This window comes from Cygnus olor, chromosome 3 (genome assembly GCF_009769625.2).
Source record: "Cygnus olor isolate bCygOlo1 chromosome 3, bCygOlo1.pri.v2, whole genome shotgun sequence".
NCBI classification, from domain to species: Eukaryota; Metazoa; Chordata; class Aves; order Anseriformes; family Anatidae; genus Cygnus; species Cygnus olor.
The window spans coordinates 20,144,967-20,167,321 of record NC_049171.1 but is presented as its reverse complement, the minus strand read 5'-3'; the positions used below and the strand labels follow the sequence as shown (position 1 = coordinate 20,167,321).

At 36.0% G+C, this 22,355-nt stretch overlaps 1 protein-coding gene across 1 annotated transcript in view; it reads left to right on the top strand.

Moving 5' to 3' along the window:
* The first annotated feature begins 1,418 nt into the window (after positions 1–1,418).
* Positions 1,419–22,355, top strand: part of TPO (thyroid peroxidase) — a 46,626-nt gene continuing 25,689 nt past the window's right edge. The window contains 6 exon segments of the mRNA XM_040550869.1: positions 1,419–1,512; positions 3,994–4,075; positions 9,254–9,423; positions 11,734–11,866; positions 16,241–16,370; positions 19,113–19,319. Of these exon segments, the coding sequence (XP_040406803.1) occupies positions 1,419–1,512; positions 3,994–4,075; positions 9,254–9,423; positions 11,734–11,866; positions 16,241–16,370; positions 19,113–19,319 (816 nt within the window).

Here is a 22,355-nt window from a genome sequence, read left to right as displayed (position 1 = left end):
GCAATGGGGTTGAAAAAGTATAACTAAATAATAACAAGTAGTCTTAGAAGTGTAAAATAAATTATCTAAAAGAACAAAACAAAATAAAAAGCCCTGCAGGAAAGTTGGTAGGTGAACCGGGGACTATCAGCAGAGGTTATAAAGATTATTTTGACAAAGTGTCAATACTAGAACACAGAAAATGGAGCACAGAGTTGCCTTCTCTTCCAAACTTATTGGCAAAATGAAAAGTGTGCCTAGAAAGTACTTCTGTAAGTAAGATAGCAATATAATTTTATTTAATCTGAACACTTTTCTCTTGCATATCCTTGAAAAAAAATCTGGTATTAGAAATGGCTGCAAAGGTAGTTCTTGGTTCATTAACAGGACAAAAATAAACAAGTTAAGTGTTAACGTCAATTTCTGCATTGTGTGAACAGACTGTAGCCAAAAAAGTTTTTTGAAATCATTTGCATTTTTAAAGCTTGAGTGAGTAGCACTGCATCAAGCTGATAGCGTAGGCTGGGCCCCTGGAAAGTACTTCACTTTCATATTTCAGCAGAGTTACTGCCATCAATAAAGTACAGAACTGTGGAAGATCAGATCCTCAGCAGACAAAAGGTCAGACTGTGAAACTTTTGCTTGCCGTATTCCAGAACAAATTAATCATATTAACTTGTGAAATATAAAAAGGAGTGCTTTCACATTGATTTCCTTTGGGTAATATTACTTTCCTGAATTTTTATTTGAATTATTAATTTTTTATTTTTTATATTGATGGAATAGAGAGCTAAAATATTTTAAATCTTTCAAACTCTGATCACAATATAGCTTATGAATAATATTACTTTTTGGAAAGATTATGTATGTATTTGCACTGCTGTAATATCTACCAGCGAACCAATGCACTGAAATGGAGAATGTAGCTCTTATTTGCGATATAAGTATATTCATTGTGCAGCTTTGATACTATGATTATACATGGATAGGACTATAAACAGTTCTGATAGATTTTGTTCTTAGTTTTTCCATTTTCACTGTCTTATATGCAAAACAAAAGTTGCAATCAAACCATGCTAATACACAGAGCAGTTCAAAATGATTGGTAAAATATTGCTGAATTTCTCATATATAGGCTAAGTGCTAATGTTAGCAGAACATATTAAGATAATAAATAAAAAAAAGTGATATAATTCCTTGTGCTAGAAGTTTTTCAAAAGGAAAAAAAAAAAAAGTACTAATGAAAAAAGAGAAAAGGAACTACAATTATTTCTGAAAATTAATATGTTGAATTTCCAAAATATATTCAAACACGTGGCTACAAGTCTAATTTAAAAGTAAAATTTACAATATGCAAGAAGTTATTTATAGTATGCCTTATAATTAGCTATAAGATGAAGGCATTTATTTTGTCAATACTTCTCTCTTCTTTCTTCTAGATGAAAGTGTTCATTATTTTGGGAATTTCAGCAGCTATAGCCTTCACAGCTATTTTCTTTTCTTTCCTTCAGATAGGCAAAGATGTCCTCTTTGGTAAGTAATATATAAAATACCTGTTATTTCCTTTTGTCAGTGATTACTATTAAGTTGAAAATACACTCAGATTGCAGACAGTTTAGCAATGGCAGTTTAGCTTAATCTTTTTTTATGTGCAAAATACACTATCTGATTTCTGTAAGAACTATTTCATGGGTGCTTTCTTTTAAAATGCAGGTTTGTAACTTGCCAAAGGAAAACACTAGATGTGCGATGTATCTCAATTATGTATTCTTTGAGTAGGAGTGATTTAACTTTCTTAGTAGCATCCATAAGTCAGATGTAATGTTTACAGGCATGATTGATGGATTTCTTTCCCAGAGTGCTGATCCCTACATTTACTAACCCTGGGCTAGATTCAGTTGCCATGGGATGTCCCACCTGGCATCCTACAGCTGCCCCATGATTGTGCACATCTCCAGTGGGTCTGTTATCCACTGGCACCTTGCGGATAGTGGGGGGATTTTACAGCATCTCAGGCTGCAGAAGTGCTTGTGTTCAAACAATGAAATCTCACATTCTTAAATACTGGAGCTATTAATTTGCATCTGTTCAATCTAAATCAGTGATATTTAATAAACTAGAAATACAGTAAATAGGAGATTGAATTTTAAGAAGAGAATTTCACAGAGACTGATTTTACAGTGAAGTAGGGCAGAGATTGTGAAGAAACAGAATTTTTCAATCTTTACATTTTCTTAATTAATTTTATAACTGCAGATATGGTTTGGAAGGAAAAGTTATTAGGAATGTTTTCATCTCAAGTTAGGGTAGAATCACAAATAAAATAAAATGATATCCAGATTATTAAAAAACAAAACAAGAAAAAAAATGAACCAAACCCACAAGACATTGCTTTAGATGACAAATCTGTTTTGATCCCCCTGGAAAAGGGGACCAGATCTATTTTCCATAGTTACTTCTCTGATTTTTCTGTATTAATTGTTTGGAAAGATATAGATTAAAATGAGGTTATATTTTATGTTAGTTAATAAAAAAAAGAATATATTTGAACTGTAAAAAAATGGAATAGATAGATTTCATATGATTCTTTTATTTTTATAGGGAGTGTCCTCTGGTTTAATGGGAACTATACACACACACACACAAAAGAGCATGAACTGCATTTCTGAAAACACTGCATTAGTGACAAAATCATACTTCTAAGTAAAAAAGAAAGAGAGACAGTGTAATTCAGGTATAACAAATGGATCTTCTCTTCAAGATTAGCATCATCATCATCTAAATCAATATCACATGATGAATAGTACTTTGAGCAAAATATATTTTGAGATAAAACTCATAATGGTAATTAAAAATCCTGCAATATTAAATTCTAGAATAATTGTATGGCCTATAAAGATCAGTCTTGATTTTTAACTTAGACTCCAAAATATTTTCAGATGTAAGAAATCTGAATGATAACATTAAATGAATCATATGAATATTTTACCTTATGCAGGTAGAAAAAAAGTGAAATAACTGAAATTATTATTAGTGAAATAATTGAAAAGTGAAATACTTGGATGGTGTCAAGATATTTAAGACAGTGAAGCAGAATTTTGCTTTGGAAAGCTTGTTTCTCATCAGCCTTATTTTTTTCCCTTTATCTGAGCACCTGATTCAAGAAATAGATCACAGAAATAACACAACATGGACTACCATTAAGATATGACACCAAAAATTGCACTGTGCACAAATGATGAGCAATTGTACATTAATGATTGTTAGTAATCATTACTTATGATTCATTTACTAAGAAAAAGTATATTGATCCCAAGGAAAACAGATAGAAATTAAACCACTGTGTTTTAAACATAACTGATTCATTTAATATACAACTAGATCTACATGAAGGGGGAATAAACTATATTCCATGATATAAGCATGCAAAATAGCACAGATGAAATATTATAAGGTTCATCTATTGCTTTCCATCAAACACAGGTGGAAAATGAGAGGAAAAGGGCTTTCATACATTGGTTACCTGTGCCAGATCCCAGGTGGATAATTGTGTTAATTATGCCTGAATATGGACTTGAATTCCTAAGTGGCTTAGGCCAGCTCATGCTACTTATGAGGGAAGCTCAGATTTGTCCTTTCAGTCCAAGGACAGTTTAATGCATAAAACACATGAAGCCTAAGGGGCATAATCATATACACATAACACCACACTTTTCAGCTGGACTTGTAAGGTCTGGTACTACCTAATATACATTGCTGGAATTTTGCTGGAAGAAAAGGAAGGAAGGCCTAACTGTTCACATTTTATAAACTATGAAAGAATTGATTTACTACTTTTACCTTGTTTTTCAGAAAGGTCAGAAGCCACATTGTTAAATATAGAGATCAGTTTAATGGGGAAAAATACATATAATTTGATATTACAAGCCTAAATATTTTATAAATGTTAGTAATTGAATAAATATGTTATTGAAAAACATATTCTTTTGTTTTGTTTGTTTTCCTGTTGAGAAGAAACTGAAGATAACTGCATTACTGAGGCTATCATGAAGGGCTCAAATCTGGTGGATTATGCTGCACAATATACACTGAAAAGGTAAAAGAAAAAGAAAAAAAAGTGAAGGATTTATTCAGCAAAAAGCTTTCATAACAGATTTTTTTTTATCAGACTGTTTCTTTGAGAAAGCATATAATGATGCATTATATTTATGATGATCTGAACCAATATAAGATTGTGCATTATCACCACATGAGTTGCTGTTTTAAAATGAGAGAAAAATAAGAAATATGAAAACAAACAGAAATGTTTTTCTGATCTAAGGAAGACATCACATTCCATGAACATGTAGCTCAGAAGTTTCTAATGTTATGTATCTTTGAGCAATAAAATATTAAGTTTCTCTTTCAAGTGCAGATTGAGATGGGAACAACTCCTATTTCCTTAAATGCAATTGAAATTGTTGAAGTGAGTCTCACATTCCCCTTTCCATCTAAAAGAGATGTAATGATAAAGGAAAGGAAATAAAATATTTATCTTGATGGGTAATAAACAAATTAAGGAAAGGTCCTTTGTGCTTGACTTATGCTAAAAGAGAAGCACACAGTGAATCCTTTCCAGGAATGATGAAAGTGCCTCTGGATGACTATCCTTGGGTCTAAAAAATTCAACTGCTTTCTGGGTGGCTCTGACAACATTTCTGTGCTATCCAAAATAACCAATCTTCTCTCCTGTGTTCAGAACACATCAGCCAAGTTCTAGGGGTGCAGTCACTACCTTCTGCTTAGACTTTTCTAAAGGTATTATGCTTTGAGGATTTATCGTTTTGAAAACGAATCACAATTTGTGGGTGTTTGCGTAGACAGAACATTTCAAGTGCTGTGGCTGCTCACTACATACAAACTGAAGTCACTTTAATTTTGTATTGTTAGTACTTTTATGACAATACTGAGGTACCCAAATTTTAGAAAAGTAAATCTCAACCTTTCAGTGGAAAGGTTTCAGTGGAATAGAATTAGAGGCAAAAGTGTCCTATGCCTGCATGAGGAGTCTGATATCCATAAGAATATCACTTGCTCTTGTGTTAGCTGATGTAAAATATTAGGACTGTCAATTTAAAAATGATCATTAACAGAAGAGAAAATTGTATTTCCCTTGTGTGCTCTTATATAATACAATTCATTGTGGCCCAATTAAGTGGAGCAGTGAATTTCATAAATGTCATTGGGAATTTTAATAAAGGCTGGTAAATGGGTTCTACACCTGCCTGTTAGACGTTAGTCCTTGGCCCTTTGCAAAGTACAGAGGACTGAGCTATTGTCTCATCTGATTATTATAGTGAGAAGGGAATGCGTTTAAATCCTTAAATTAAATACTTCTGTATTTTCATATAAATTTAAAACTGCTAAGGCTTTTCTTCCTTTTTAACAAAGAATGCTGTATACTTGAATTAAAGCATTGGTCAGCACAAAGGCTAAAAACAAGAAAGAAATGCATCTGACTGCATATTTGAACTTCTGAAAGTTATAGAGGTCACAGTACTGTGAAAACTCATTTTACTTTGGCTTACAAGTAATTGAAGAAAACTACAGTGCAATACAGATGAGCTCAGTGCTGTCTTTGAGACTGAAGAGCTAGTTCTGAGATGAAACGGCAGCTTCTTTTTCAGGTTAGAATGGGAAAACTCATAATCATTCCATGTACAGTAGTCCAACCTGATGTTCACCGAATTCGTGATCAAGGGGTCTGAACTGCAAGCTACAGAGTCAAAATAACTGAATTTCTGCTGGGACTTCAGTTTAACCTTGAATTGTGATTGAAATGGACAAATATGTTTCCTCACATCAGCTGGTTAATATGATCACTTAAATTCTTCAATTGTTCTTTACTACATTTGAACTAGTCTGTTTCACATTTTAAAAGAATCTGATTTGTAAAACTCCCAACTTAAGATTTTTTTTTTTTTTATTATTATTATTTTTCTACTGGCCCCTGTCTATTGCCAATTCAAAAGGACTATCTACAGAAGGAACCATCTATGGAACCATTTACGTGCACAAGGAAATGGAAAATCATTTTCAAATATTCCAAATACATCATTACAGTTACATTTGCAGAAACTTATTGAACTTATTGAACATCATCATTTAGTTAGTGCCACTCTGGTCTTAAAGCAAGAATAGCCAGGTGCATGCACATTTCAGGAACGAAGAAATGATATTCCCTTTATATTCTGTACAGTGCTGCTGTTTTCAGAGATTTGAATGGTGGCAAATATGTAAGGCACTAGTTCAGGTTAGAAATCTCTAAATAAATTTTAAGGCAGAAAGAAATCTCTGAGAAGTAAAATATCTGGGGATGAAGGAAAATATGGGCTCATACTCTGGAGAATTTACTTTGTGCATATATATATATATATATATTTAAGCATTGATCTGTAATGAGACTGAGTAACTGAGCATCTGGCAAACATAAAAAACCTTCTGTCCAAATACAATGGCCCACAAAAGGGTTTATATCATTAAACAAGTATGAAAGACACTTCTCTTTCATCTTCCAAACAATAATACGTCATTATCTTAACTTCATGAGGCTATTTCTGTATTACAAAATGTCAAGGCAATTTTTAACATTATGAGAAAACCAGCATCTATTTCCTGAATCAGAGCTCAGTTTTAGGAGAGTGGGTAAGAAGGGGCTAGCATGCATATGTTGAATTAAGAAAGGTAATAGGGGAGGAAGGAGAAGTGTGGCAAACCAATAACAAGTGTGATAATCTTACAATATCTGTAAGATTAAACAAAAAGGTGGAAGACGACATATGGAATATAATTTGCCCTTACAAGTGTTGTTTTTTGTGTTTTTGTTTGTTTTTCTTAACTTCTAGCTAATTTGCACAAGTGTTCTCATGTAGATTATTGGTACAGAAATGTTTGCCTTTTCATATACATTTTTTTTAAGTGATGCATGACCAATATTGTCCTTATGTGGGTATTAAATATTAAACCTGAGTTCTTGCATTTAGAACATCATTCTTTAGTCATCTTCCTTTTCTTTTTAATTACTAGACAGTTCAGGACTTATAATACTCCAGATTGCCAGCCAAATTTCTAATCATCTATGGAAAACTTGAAAAACCTACTACTGAGGAGCAAGATAGCTCAATCTCGTAGTTAGAAGAGTCCTTGAGTTCTGCTCATGAAAAGGAAGGAATATCTTCTGTTTAAATGATAATTGAACATGCTAAGACTCTTTCGAATCAGTTAGGGACACATTTAACAATTAGAAATTCCCTTGGAGACATATTTTCTTACTTTATGCTTTTATGTAAACATGTTTCTAATTTTGCAAAGAGAAATTTAACTGTTTATTTTGCTCAAATCAAAGTTCTTTTTCCATTTTAACCTTGTTTCATGCTTTAAGCAGTCTCAAGTGAATATGACAATACAATGTTTCCATGAAAACCACTACTGCAGAGAAGCCCGCAGAGTATTTGTCAATCTATGACCATGTCTGGAAATGGAATAGGCTGAAAACACTTTTTCTAAGCTGTAACAGTCAGTATGGGACTTGTGACCTCCAGCCAAAAAGAGAGTTCTCCATGATGCATTTTTCTCAATGATCCTCTGCCACTATGACAAGACACACCATGCTGAGAAAAATAAATAATTAATTAAATAAATAAATATTTCAGTGAATCGCCAAATAGTTGAGAGAGACCTAGAGATCATCTATTCCAACCCTATGCTATGAGCAGGGTCAGTTTGAGCAGGTCAGTCCAGGCCCTGCCCATTTGAGCTTTGAATAACTCCGGAGATGAAGACTCTGCAGCCTCTCTGGGCAGCTTGTTGCAGTGTCTAACCTCACAGTAAAAAGGATTTTTTAAGTGGAAAAGAAGTCATCTCATCAAACTTGAGCTACTTAAAGCTAGAGGTAATGTCAGGCTTATAATCAACATATAGCCATGTATGTCTAATGAGCTCCTGCTAAACTAGATGCTGAAACTTTGTATACAGCTAGTCAGTGCAAGGCAGGTGTTTGGAGCCTCTCGGAGAGGAGACATGTCTCTAATTGTCATCTGCAGATGGTGTCTAGACAGCTGTGATTGTCTCCGAGGTGGAAGGTCAAGCTGTGAATCTACTTAAAATCATAGAATCGTGCCGGTTGGGAAAGACCTCTAAGATCATCTAGATCATCAATCTTTAACCTAGTACAAAAGTCCACCACTAAACCATGCTACAAATCTACACATTTCTAGAAAATCTCCAGGGATGGTGACTCAGCCACTTCCCTGGGCAGCCTATTCCAATGCCTCACAACTCCCTCAGTAAAGAAATTTCTCCTAATCTCTAACCTAAACCTCCTCTGGTGCAACTTGAGGCCATTTCCCCTCGTCTTACCACTTGGTGCTTGGGAGAAGAGCCCAACCCCACCTCACTATAGCCTCCTTTAAGGCAACTGTAGAGTGTGATAAAGTCTACCCTGAGCCCCCTTTTCTCTAGGCTAAACAACCCCAGTTCCCTCAGCCGCTCCTTACAGGACTTGTGTTCCAGGCCCTTCACCAGCTTTGTGGCCCTTCTCTGGACACGTTCCAGGGCCTCGATGTCTTTCTTGTTGTGAGGGGCCCAAACCTGAACACAGTACTTGAGGTGCAGCCTCACCAGAGCCGAGTACAGGGGGGCAATCACTTTCCTAGTCCTGCTGGCCACACTATTTGTGATACGAGGCAGGATACTGTTGGCCTTCTTGGCCACCTGAGCACACTGCTGGCTCATATTTCAGACAGCTATCAACCACTACCCCCAGGTCCCTTTCTGCGAGGCAGCTTTCCAGTCACTCTTCCCTCAGCCTGTGGCAGTACATGGGCCTGTTTTGCTCCAAGTGCAGGGCCTGAAACTTAGCTTTGTTGAACTTTATACGGCTGGCCTCAGCCCATCAGTCTAGCCCATCCTACTTGCAGTGAATGAGGTGGTCTTTGATATTAAATGTCACATAAAAGTGAAGCCTGCTCGCTTAGATGTCTCTAAATGGGGAGTCCTATACTGTGACTATTCTGCATAAGGTCTTCCCAGACACTTTGTGCTGCCCGCTCTGTCCATGCCACGTTTCTGTCTCATCCTTAAGGCTTTGCACATAGAACTTTCCTCTCTGCTTTCACACCACATCCTTTGATAACATAAACTCATAATATACCCAACATAGATAAATACAGTTATCAATAAGTTCTGAAACAATATGTTTAAAAAAAAAACTTATTCTATTTTATTTCAATTATAGAAGTATCCAAGGAAAGGGAATATCAACTCCTACCTTGCTGCTGGCTTTCTCAAAATTTCCAGAACAAGACAGTCAGGATATTTCCCAAGCAGCTGAACGAATGGAAATGTCTATTCAAGTGCTGAAACAAAAAGTTTGCCAGAAGCACAAACGTTCATTGCATCCAGCTGGTAAATATAGTGTATTGACATTGACCAAAACCCCTGTTGATTTCTTGAATGTAGTCTTTAATCTAAAAGTTGGGTTAGCTACACTTTTGTTTTACCTTAGGCAGGAGTACATATCTTGTCCACACCTTGGGGCCAGGATGCCCTCTCTGCTGTTCCTGAAAACACCTCACATAGCCACTGTTTTACATTTTTCTTTACTGGAGAGTTGGCTGTGTTCCTATCATTGAGAAGGGCAGCACTTTGCTATTGGCATCCTGTATGTTGCATATCCGCAGTGTCACAAGCTTCTTGTTTACAGCAAAATAACTATCTTCCCCAGTACTTTGGGTTTAGTGCTTCTGGGTCCTTGAGCTTACAGATAAAATAATATGATTTCCATCACTCTATGCCACTGACATTTTGAAATACACTTCCTCTGGTCATAGATGGCCTTAGTAATACTCCTCTTTTTGGAAAACACTTTCTTACCTCCAAAATCAATTTAATACTGCATTGCTGTTGCACATTTATTTCCATTTTATTTATATTTTAACTGTTTTTTATTTTAAATGGAGAAATAAAGGAAGGTACTCCAGAAAGTTCAACAATATACATTTGTCTAAGTAAAGTAAAATTCTTGGTGCTGCTAATTCAAGATGAATTTCAAGATGAGTCCCTGGTGTCTGGAAGGCTCAAAACCCAGAAATAATTTTATTTATTTTTTTTTCTTCAAAATGTAATTCCTTCACTTAAAGCACTATTAACTAGAGAATTATAATTTGTATTCTCTATTTTATTATTATACCATGACAATATTTTTAAGATATGAAAGCATTAGAGCATTATAAAGCTCCGCAATTATCTTTGTTCTTTCTTTTTTCTTTATATTTTTCCTTGATGAAACAACTGGCTTACTAAACTAATTGGACATTCATAGAACTAAAAATATATCCATCTGTATGTACATGTATTTATATATATATACACAGGCACACATAAAGATACAGTGGTCTTTCTGGTGGTTCAGTTTCAAAAGAACTTCCAAATCACAGACTAAGCACACAAAACTTGTAAATTTACAGAAGTGAACCAATTTACATGGAAGATGAATAGACCTTATATACATTTTATGTGCCATGACAGAGTAGTTTTCTGTGAAGCAAAGCATTAAACTGACTTTAAAGAAAACATGTGAATCAATACCTAAGCAATACAGATACCAGAAATTGCATTCTTAGTATGACTTTGAACCTGAACTAACATTGAAATGCAGCTGTATCCACAAGTTTAACATCAGTAGCAAGTACATAATGGAGAGGTTACATAGATGGTCAAACAGCTCATTCTTCCTTCATTATCACCCCTACCTTGCACAGATTCTAGTTGCTCAACAGAACATTTTTGACCTAATTTGACTCTTGAACCTTTGTTTGTTTGTTTTCTGCTTGCCTTTTTTTTTTTTTTTCTTGGTTAATGGACTTAATCAGCTTAGTTCAGGGTTGGATGGGCAGAACAGACAAGTGGTGGGACTGGGTAACGTACAGCAGGGGGAGACAAGAGCAAGAGTCAGTTGCTGCCTCTGCAATTTTTTTTCATCACATGACAGTTGCAGTCAGTTGGAAATGCAAGATTTCTGAGTTTGGGAAGGATATTTTTCCTCTTGCATTTGCACCTCTACTTCCAGCCTGACATAGCTATATTTACATACATGTGAGCTTGAGAGAGGGTGCCGGCTCTCTGAAGCTCACAGAATAATGTGAATTTGCCCCTTGTCACTTGGATACCTGTCTGGGATCCTATTACAAAGATATGAACAATATGCAGCCTGTTTTTTTCTAACCTTCAAATTCTACTTTATAATTTTATGCCTCTCCCACTCCACACTTAGCTATATAGTCAGTTGGCCTTGCTTTAAATTTTTGCAGCTTTCCAGTCCGACGTTTTTGCTTGTTAGTATGTACATTCATTCCTGAATAACATTTTTTACACCTTTGCTGTAAACAGAGGGACTGGCCAAGTGATGTGACCACAGTGCAGGGAAAGAGAGAAGCAGAGAGGAGAAAATTAAAGGAGAAAAAGGAGCAGGTCAATCTCAGGTCTCAGCTATGGTTGGACCCTCACTCTCTACTCATGAGATAATAAAACCACCTCTTTGCTTTCACCCCATATCTCCTCTAAGTCCCTAAGACTACTTCCTGCAGTACTTCTCACTAAGTGCTCTTTCCTAGAAAGAAGAAAGAGTGCTGTAATTGTAGCTGACAATAATGTCTTTTCTCCTGCAGCAGTCATATAGCAACAGAGCAAATTGCTTGTTTGGGTTCTTCCTTACAGATCTTTTATCAGCTGATCTGATTACTATGATTGCTAACATTTCTGGATGCCTGCCTTATATGTTGCCACCAAAATGTCCAAACAATTGCTTAGCTAATAAATATCGTCTCATCACTGGTGCCTGCAATAACAGGTATGTATGATAAGAATTGTGCCATGAAAAATCCTTCTTTCTTTTTTTTTTTTTTCTTTAAACTCAATAATTTATATTTATTTATTTATTTTATTTTTTAATTTTTTTTCTATAAAAGTTGAGGGTGTGACCTCAATCATGTAACTTTGGCATCATTGCCTCTCTAAATGAGGTAACTCTGAAAGCTCCTAGGGGAAGAGCCACTTCATCTAAACTTTGGTACACTAATTTTTGCAGACAGGCTCTTCCTTTGAAGGCTTCCAATATTATGTAAGGAACTTTAAATTTAGGGTAGACTTATTCAGTAGATGCCTTTTCCTACACCAATTAAACTGACTGAATGCTAATCCAGCTTTTATTTTTCATTAAATTGGATAGAACAGGAAAAGTATTTCTTCACAATGAGCAATAAGAAAATCAAGAAGATTCTCATTTTTGTATTTTTTCCATAACCTTAATACTTAGCAAACACGCGTCTGAGAGTTCTGGGTGATATTTTTAGTTTCATATATCTATTTATATAAATATGTTCTTAATGACTATCTGAATGACTATTATTCATTACTTTTACCTACTTGTATCCAAATATAAGTGGATTGTTTCTTGCCAAACCCAACCTAACAGATGCAAATACATTTTCAGAATTCTCAAATGCAATGAGGATGCAAAATAGAGAGTAAGAGTCTTTTCAAGTATAAGAGTAAATGGTATTTATACTTAGCCTCTGGATACATAGCCATAGGGTCACAAGCTCAAAGGCAGGTTGCAATGTTACAAGGCTACAGAGCCGTAGATGGAAGGCCATTAGTATTACACAGGTTAAGGCAGTCTGTAACGTGGTGAAGGAACAGCAGTAAAATTCTGTGGTTTTGTTATTCAATCAAATTGTGTATTTTTAAGAGATTAATCAATTTTGCTATATCAGAAGTCATTTGTTTGAAACGTGCATGATAAGCTCTTTGTTGAAAGGACACAACCTGACATGCATTGATGTTATAAGTCTAACTACGTGGATATCCATAAATTCCCCCAGGCAGTTGCAGAGTTGCTTGGAATCTGAACTAACAGCTAATATTATTATTTGCATTGGCAACTCCTTCAGACCTTGAAAACATTGGCCAAGCAGCTGAATTTAGGCACACGGCTGAAGCTTTTAATTTGCTGGCATGGCTGCTGTAGTCTTTCTCTCTGTTTCTGGAGAGAAAGACACTATGATGTGGGTAAGGTAAAACATCTTTTTCTCTTTGGTGACTCTAGTAGTACTACCTGGATGTATATAGAGTTTTCTAAAATTGGCTGGAGTAATTGTGATCCACTGAGTCTGGTTAGTCTAGTTACCATGTTTTATGCTTGTACCAAACCAGTTTTTAAAGTTATCACTTACATTTGGTGGTATTTTAGACTCTTTGCTCTAAACGTCTGTAAAAGGCGCAAGATAACAAAAAGCCAAAAACTATGACTTTGAAACCATCAGGCCAGTTCTTAACTTAGTCTAAGTCTTTGTGAGTCCCTTGAAATAGTTCAAGCTTTACTGAAATACATCTACTGAAAAGGTCCATTATACTATAACGTAGTCAACATATTCTATAACGTAAGCCAGCTTCAAAGACTTCAAACATTAAATGAAGTACCAGTCTGTACTTCTTGTTTTACAACTGCAACGTTCAACTGGGAAAAAAAGAAAGAGAGAGAGAGATAGAGAGAGAGAGAAAGAAAGAAAGCAAGAAGGAAACAAGGAAAGAAGCAAAGAAGGAAAACGAAAAAAAAACACTTAAAGCTGTATTAGTGATTTTAGTCACCCAGTAGGAATGTGCAGCTGTGCTTTTAGGTCAGTAAATCTTGCATTTCATGGATGACATTTAAAAAAGAAAATTCAGTGGAATTAATTGTTTACATATAAGAAAAATCTAGTAAATATATTTAAAAGTGAGCATGGAATTTATTTACAGATATTTTGCTTAATCAGTTTGCATATTTGGGACAGATCGGCTCAATTACAATGTATTTATTCTTCAGCACTGAGATTACTTTATTTTAGTGTGTAATTCCTAGAACAAAGGAATAACAGAATAAACATGGCCTTCTATGGAGAATATCAACAGGACATCAAACATGCCCAGCAATATCATTATACACATTCATCTGCAACACATCTTTGTGTCTGATAGCATATATGTAAATAATAAGCAAATTTACAGTACTATTTTTAATGAACAAAAGTACACTCAAATAGGTTTTGTTTGTTTATTTGTTCATTTTTATCCCAACTAACTGGCATTGATCTGTGTGGTTTTTAATGTTTAGTGCAAAGGGATTCAAAGGTAAAGAAATTACAGGTACTAAAGGAAGAGCATCTCACAGTGCAACTAACATCACCTAATCTTAGATTTCTGAGGTCTATGTTTACAGTGAGGTTGCATCTTTGGTTGTTCTTAATAGTGAGAGATAGGACAGGATGACAGGATGGCACTTAGGAGTTGTTTTTTGGGTTGATGGGCAGGATTTTAGATGACTAGATTACATTTTTATGCCTAATATTTGGTCATCTAGTAGGAATTTTATCTGTAAGCTTTCTATTTTATTGTTGTGCCATTAACTACTTGTATGCAATTCTAGTATTTAACAAGTCAATGAAAAGTCCCACTTCCCATAAACAGAATGTATCATAATCAAATCTGACTTCTCTGTAAAGTTGTGTGGTACTGAATTCTCATTATTTCATCTGCCCTAGATAAAACCTTTTTAACTCATGCAAGATTCCAAGACATTATCATGTCTAATATAATAATAAAAAAGCATCTGAGAGGTGTTTCACTGAACTAGCATTCCAGTGAGCTGCTAAAATATAAAAGCAATCAGGAGAAAAATCACTAGTTAAGCAGTTAAATTAACATTTCATTATTTTTAATTGAGTAAAATAGCACTACACTATGTGCAGTATTTTATGTAATTTCAATAAAGACAAATCAACTGTAACTAATTTGAATGCTTTATTGAAACATACTTAAACCTTCAAGTGTGAATTATTGTAGATAATTAAGTGTGTTACAGTACCATATAACTTGGCAAATTGAGTCATTTCAGTATGCTAGAGATCGATGAAGTATTAATAAAATAATTGTTCCCTCTTTAGCATCCCAATAGACATATAAATGTATGTTTTAACACCCTGTATTTCTGTATTTCTGCTAACTGTCAGAGAATATTTTTAGTTCTGTGTAGCTCATTTTATGATTTTGGTCAAATGGGTATATTTCTCAAAATTTTATTTCTTTTTGTTAATATCTACATATATTCAGCAATTATAAAATTTATTGAACAGCCCATGTAAAACAAATGGACAGACAAACAAACAAACAAACAAAAAAGCCATAAAATATTCTTTTCTTAGGGGAAATGCAATAGGAATGTTTATGATAGACGGAAAATTAATTGGGTCAAGCCCAGCACTCACTGACTAAACTCATAAATAAAAAGGACCAGGAATAATTTCCTGGCCCCCAAACCAGAGATGACCCAACTGCTGTCTATATGTACTCTTTTACTCTTAGAATCTTCTCTAAACCCTTTTACATCCCTACCCTCTTCCAAACAGGCTGGCTGCAGGATGGCAACCTGCACTAATCCCAAAGTGCACCAAGCCAGGTGCCATTTGCAGAAATGCTAGTTGATGTGAGCCAAAAACACAATATGGTTAGTGTTAACATATCAATGCATGAGCTTCTGTGTAGGCCTTCCCAAAGCTGTAGCCAAGCTATTAGTACAGGTGCAACCAGAGGGAGCACTGCCATTGAATTCAGCAACTTAAGCCATCATTTCCCTTTCCTGCATCCTTTCTCCTTAGATTTTGTTAAATGGTTACCTCTGTATGACTAGTATCCATTTTTCTTTTAAACTTTCACCTTTACTGTAGGGTTTCTTTATATTCTAAATCTGGATTTCTTCATTATTGGTCTAAACTAGCATCTTTTAAAAAATGCCAGGAAAAGCTCTTAAGAGTATATCTGACCCCATAGGGAATGTGATTTCATTATCAGGAGATCACAGCAGAGGCAAATATTTCAAAGATATCAAAAGGTAGCCAACATCAATTAGAAACATAAGTCAGACAGAAGTATTTAATTAGATTTAATTTTTCTTTGTTTTCCTTTTGAGTTAAATTGTTGTTGGTATACACGAAGACCAATAGTTGATGCCTTTCCAAAGACCATTATACAAACATCTTACTACAAGAAAATGTTGGCCTGTGTTGATAATTTTTTTATATTAATTATTATACAGAGATGAAGGTTATTTTCATTTGTTTGGTTGTTTGGTTGGTTTTTTTTTTTTTTTTTTTTTTTTTTTTTTGGTTCTTCTGTTTTCTTTTCCCAGGGAACATCCTAGATGGGGAGCATCCAACACGGCCTTGGCTAGATGGCTCCCACCAGCCTATGAAGATGGACTCAGCCAACCTCGAGGATGGGATCCCGAAGTCCGTTACAATGGAGTCCAGCTACCCCTGGTTAGAAAGTGCACCATTAGATTATGTGAAATACTGGCTATAACTGTATCTGTCACCAAAGATGTCCGTTTTCATCAGTAACAGCAAAAAAATCTGGGACATAGTGGAGAACAGGCAGGGCTTGCACCAGTCGTAAGGCAGCTTTTAGACCCAGGGTGGGGATTTCTCAGTCTAGAGAAAAGGAGGCCCAGGATGGACCTAGTCACAAACTCCCTGTGTTGAAGAGGCTGAAGGTACCACCTCCACAAGGATACACATTGACAGGGCAAGAGACAACAGTTACAAGTTGCTCCATATTTTGTCTTGATACAAAAAAAAAAAAAAATCTGATCATCATTAAATGTCTCAATAGGCTGCCTAGACTACTGCTGGAGTATTCCTCATGTGAAATGCCCAAGACATGGCTTGATGGAACTCTGAGTAACTTAGTACCTTCTTGCAACAGAAGGTTGCATCATGCAGTTTCCAGAATTTCCTTCCAATCTAGACTTTTTTTTTTTTTTTTTCCCCAGTAATTCTCTTTATTCAGGGAAGGAGGACCAGGGGGAAGACAAGGGTGGGTGTTAGCTACATGAATATAAAGCACATACAATATCTGCAACATACATTATGTGTGTATGAATGTATACCACCATTGCCTCCTAGGTAAGTATACCTTAGCTGGAAAGAATCATAGAATCATAGAATATCCTGAGTTGGAAGGAACCCATGAGGATCATCGTGTCCAGCTCCTGATACCACACGTCTACCCAAAAATTCAGACCATATGACTATAAGCATAGTCCAAACACTTCTTAAACTCCTACAGGCTTGGTGCAGTGACTACACCCCTGAGGATCCTCTTCCAGTGCGTGACAACCCTCTTGGTGAAGAACCTTTTCCTGATATCCAGCTTGAACCTCCCCTGTCACAGCTTGACTCCATTCCTCCGGGTCCTAAAGTACTACTATCAAATCAGAATTTCAGTTTTTTAGAAACCCCAAGTTACTGACTTAAGAAGACATAGCAATATTTAGGAATTTTAGCAGCCTATATACTTATAAAATAGCAGAGTTGATGTAGAGGGAAATTTGAACAAAAAAATATTTGCATAGAGGACTGGGTGAAAAATTCCCCAGTGCAGTGTGCAATGATTTGAGCTGGATTTACTATTTCTGGTTTGTCATCATTGCTTTGAAACATGACTTTTAATGCACTCAAACTCTTGTTATTTTAACCACTATATGTTTAATAAGGATAAGAAAGAGAATTTAGTGTTAATGTCACCTGCAACTCATGTTATTAATTAAATAACATTGTCTCTAAGCTGCATAATTTAGTGCTTGAAGATGAAAATCTGACATTTGCACAAGTAAATTTCCAGTAGATTGTACAAGCTGCCTATATTTAGATTCATTAGAGTACATTCTCGTGAAGTCAAACACACTAAACCAAAACTTACATGATTGCACAAAATCTGGTCATATCTGACCACCAGCAAGCTTCTCTGCTTTAATTTGAAGATAGGATAGAAATAGTGCCATAGATGTTTTTTTCTCATTTGCATAATTTCATCTTTTTGTACTTTTAACTATCTACACATATCCTTAAAAAATCAACAAGAAAATAATACGAAGGTAATAGGTAAGTGTGAGGGTCATTATAAAGTGATATTCAAACATAGCATAGCTGAGCAAGTTAAATGTGGTAAGAAAATCTTACAGTAAGAAAAAAAGTTTGTGTTTTGTGACCACCAAAGCTATTCAAATAATGATATAAGGACTTGTACTTCTGATGCATGCCATGTATCTCTGATCTTGGCAGTTTCAATATAAATCCTGATGTTCCTAAGAAGTCCCATGTTGCTTCTTGTCCTCACCAGTTATATTTAACCTGTCTTATGCATTCATTATATAGGCCTCATATGTATTACAGACTCTGTGACTCTCTATGTACTGCCCTTTCTTGGGGCTTTTCTCTTAAGTGATGGAACATTTTGCAGCATGAGGGAGGAATCTGTGAATAATAATATCCTAATCATCACAAACTGCTGATTTGGTTCCAATGTCTTCAACTGATGATCAGTGTAGGCTGAATGTGTGATGTAGACGTCTCCATGTTCCCACTCAAAGAAGCTATATCTCTATGCAGTTTTCACAGAAGTGCCTCAGAAATATATTGTGGCTTCTCCCTGCCTGGAAAAATGAAGCAGAGCTTTTTGCAACCATGCTTCTCTCCCGGGCTGTATAAGCTGCTCCATTTACTCATGGAGCAGCCCAGTGCCCCTATGTATCCACACTGGTCTGAGGTTGCCCACCAAAGTCCATTTGTTAAAGGAAAAGAAAACAGAATAAATAGAAAGAAAACTTTTGGGCTGTCTAAAAGAAACATGCAGTTTTCAAAATTACCTGGAAAGGAACAGATCAAAAATACACTGCCACTGCTCGTTTGGCAATATATAGAAAAACTCAGCTGAAACATCTTGAATCTGCTTGTGGCAGAGTTATTTCAGCTCCTGAACAAAACTAACAGCCTGTCAGATGTTGGATTTTGTTGTTTTTGTTATCTCTTCCTTTTTTTTTTTTTTTTTTTTTTTTTCTTTCCTTTAAGCAAGCCATTAAAAGTACTCTAGGGGTTTCTGGCGGGGGTGGGGTGGGAAGGATAACTTTTATCACTGCTCCTCCAGCTTTATAGTGTTTTATCATTTCGTAAGAAGTATATAAATACTACGTAGCACTCAAGATAAATTAGTTCTTTTCACAGGTTCGTGAAGTGACAAGAAAAATTATTCACTCATCTAATGAGGCTGTTACTGAAGATAACTTATATTCTGATATCATTATGGTGTGGGGACAGTACATAGACCATGACATTGCATTCACACCACAGAGCACGAGTAGAACCGCCTTTCTAACTGGAATGGAGTGCCAGATGACATGTGAAAAACAAAATCCATGTTTTCCAATAAAGGTAAGATTTTGAATGAACTTCTTGAAGAAAAATTCCAGACTCTAAACAGGTGAGTAATGTAAAATACATTGGAGATATGCATACACTAAAGTAATTGCAGGGGAATTTGATAGATCATCAATAAATAATACAGCAGATGGTGATAGAAATATTGAAACCTGGTGTAATTATTAAATGAATCAGGTAAATGTTTAAACTGTTTTACAGAAATAACAAACTATAGCTACAGTATTTAGTACAAATATTATAGTTTTCTACCTCTCAAGTTTATGTTGCAAAGAAACCTTATTAGTCTCCCCCCAGTGCTATTTTTCTCATGGTTCAAGGTTTCAAATTCCACTGAGGAAAATAGGGAAGTAGTCATAAATAATTCTGTTTTTAAATTGCCAGCCAGATAAAGTGAAAGGAACTTACCTTTAGTCACTAAAAGCAAAGATATTTCCAGCAGCTAATGCAAACTTTTGAAGAGAGCTACCTTTTCAATGTATGTATAAAATGATCTTCAGGGAGTTGCTGAAACTTACATACATCACATCTTTGCTTTGGGTAGATGGAAAATACAATTCAAAGCTTGTTAGAGGGTTAGAAGAAACATAAATTGGTATAAATACAGAATCCTATGTTCTTGTCTGATTAATTTGAAAATATAGCCATTCTGTAACTCAAAAAATCAGGTAGCAAAGTCAAATCACTTTTTTGTTTGTTTGTTTCTCAGAGAGCAGACTGTCCATCTCCTCATGCTGCAGGAGATCCCCATGCCCATCACAGCCCTTGGACTGATGCCCCAGTTTCTGTCCAGAGCAACCTAAATTACTTTCCTTAGGGCTGAAGTTCAATTACTGACCAGCTTGTCTATGCACTGAAGTTTGTGTAGGGTATGAGTTCCATCAGAACAGAAAACTCTTTTTCCCTAACAAATTGATAACTAACTGTTGTGGTTTAGCCCGGCTGGCAGTCAAACACCACACAGCCGTTCGCTCACCCTCCCCCCTCCCTCTCCGGGATGGGGGAGAGAAACGGGAAAGTGAAGTCTGTGAGTTGAGATAAAGACAGTTTATTAAGACAGGGAAAAGAATAACAACAACAATAATAATAATAATAATAATAATAGTATTAATAGTAATAATGTGTACGAAATAAGTGATGCACAATGCAATAGCTCACCACCCGTTGACCGATGCCCAGCCTATCCCCGAGCAGCCGGCCCCCCCCCTCCACCCCGGCTAGCCACCCCTATATATTGTTCAGCATGACGTCAGATGGTATGGAATACCCCTTTGGCCAGTTTGGGTCAGCTGTCCTGGGTCTGTCCCCTCCCAGCTCCTGCTGCATCCCTAGCCTGCTCGCTAGCAGGACAGAGAGAGGCTGAAAAGTCCTTAGCTTGGTGTAAGCACTGCTCTACAACAATTAAAACATCAGCATGTTATCAGCGCTCTTCTCATTCTAATCCAAAACATAGCACCCTGCCAGCTACTAGGAGGAAAATTAACTCTGTCCTAACTGAAACCAGGACACTAACTGATAAGTATAACATAGTTTCCTTTTCCCTTAAGTGTATCATTCCACTCCCATTATACATAAAGGAAAATATTCTGCTTGCTGTAATGGGAACTGAATCAGTTCCTGTGTTGAAAGGTGGCTCATCTTCCACTCAGCAAGATAATCTAAAATTCAGGAAGGCTAAGTGAAATGACTGCCTGGAATTTTACCACAGACAGGTAAATGTTTTCTCTCTTATCCAGCAGATTTGGATTTTTGAAAGTTGGCAGTCATAGCTTGAGGGAGTTCAGAAAGAGTACAGAGATCTTAAAGAATCACATTCTCGGGACATATCTGAAGTATCCAATGTATGAATGACTGGTTTTTGATAGTTCATTAATGTGACCAGAGAACTACTTTGTGAACATAGAAACAAAATGCTAATAATATAACTAGAACTATATCCCCCTAGAACTGATTTTCTCCTGAAATCTTCAGTAAAGCTAAAATCCATCTGATAAATATTTGGAAAACAGCCATGGTTATTTTCATAGAACCACAGAATGGTTTGGGTTGGAAGGGACCTTAAAGATCAACTAATTCCAACACCCCCCCACCATGGGCAGAGACACCTCCCACTAGAACAGGTCACTCAAATCCCCATCCAGCCTGGCCTTGAACACTTCCAGGGATGGGGCATCCCTTTCATACATTTAATATTTTCATATATGTCATCCCTTTCATACATTTAATGCTTTCATACAGTCATTTTCTATATGAAGAAACTGCATCCGGTTTCCAAAGTCAGTAAAACTGATAGCATATAGTCCAGCAATGCAAACAGAAAAGCTACCATTTGCAGTCTCGCTGTGTTCCTAGAAAGTGGCAGCCAAGGGAAAATTCATCCGTAAGGAGAGGACAAAAGTGCTTCTCTGGGCACTCTGAGCCATAGCGCCTCTCTGGGTGTTTCACCAGGGAAAAGCAGCTCCTGGCTGCACATGTTAGGAAGCTGTCTAGAAAATGTTTTGAGTCAATGCAATTTAATGACAGTTTGGAATTTGCAGTAGAACATTAATATTAAGAATGTGTAGGTAGCAGGAAACATTACAATTTTCTGTTCTGGCCATTTTCAGCTATAGAGAGTCACCCAGTAATTCTCACACCAAGGCTATAGCTTCTGGTAGAGCCTGAACATCTATTTTCGGTATCTCTTTGGAATCCCATAGTATGAAGAAAATGAAAAAAAAAAAAAAAAGTTTTTATGTGTTTTTCAGCAGCCTGACACATGGAACTGGGATGCTGAGATAACCTGTCATTCCACAGATGATTATTTCAGATTAAGGCTGAGATAATCATGAGGCATTAGAAAGACTTACTGTCTTTATTCAGTATTAATTACATTGCTGACATTAAGATAGGCACAGCGCATACACATAGTCATATACAATCCTGAAATGCTTTCATTCAGTTAGTTCAACTACAGAAGAGGTGGAAAAGAAAAAGAAACACAGAAAAGTGAGGTGATTTGCAAAAGGTGATGTGTAACATGACAGGTTC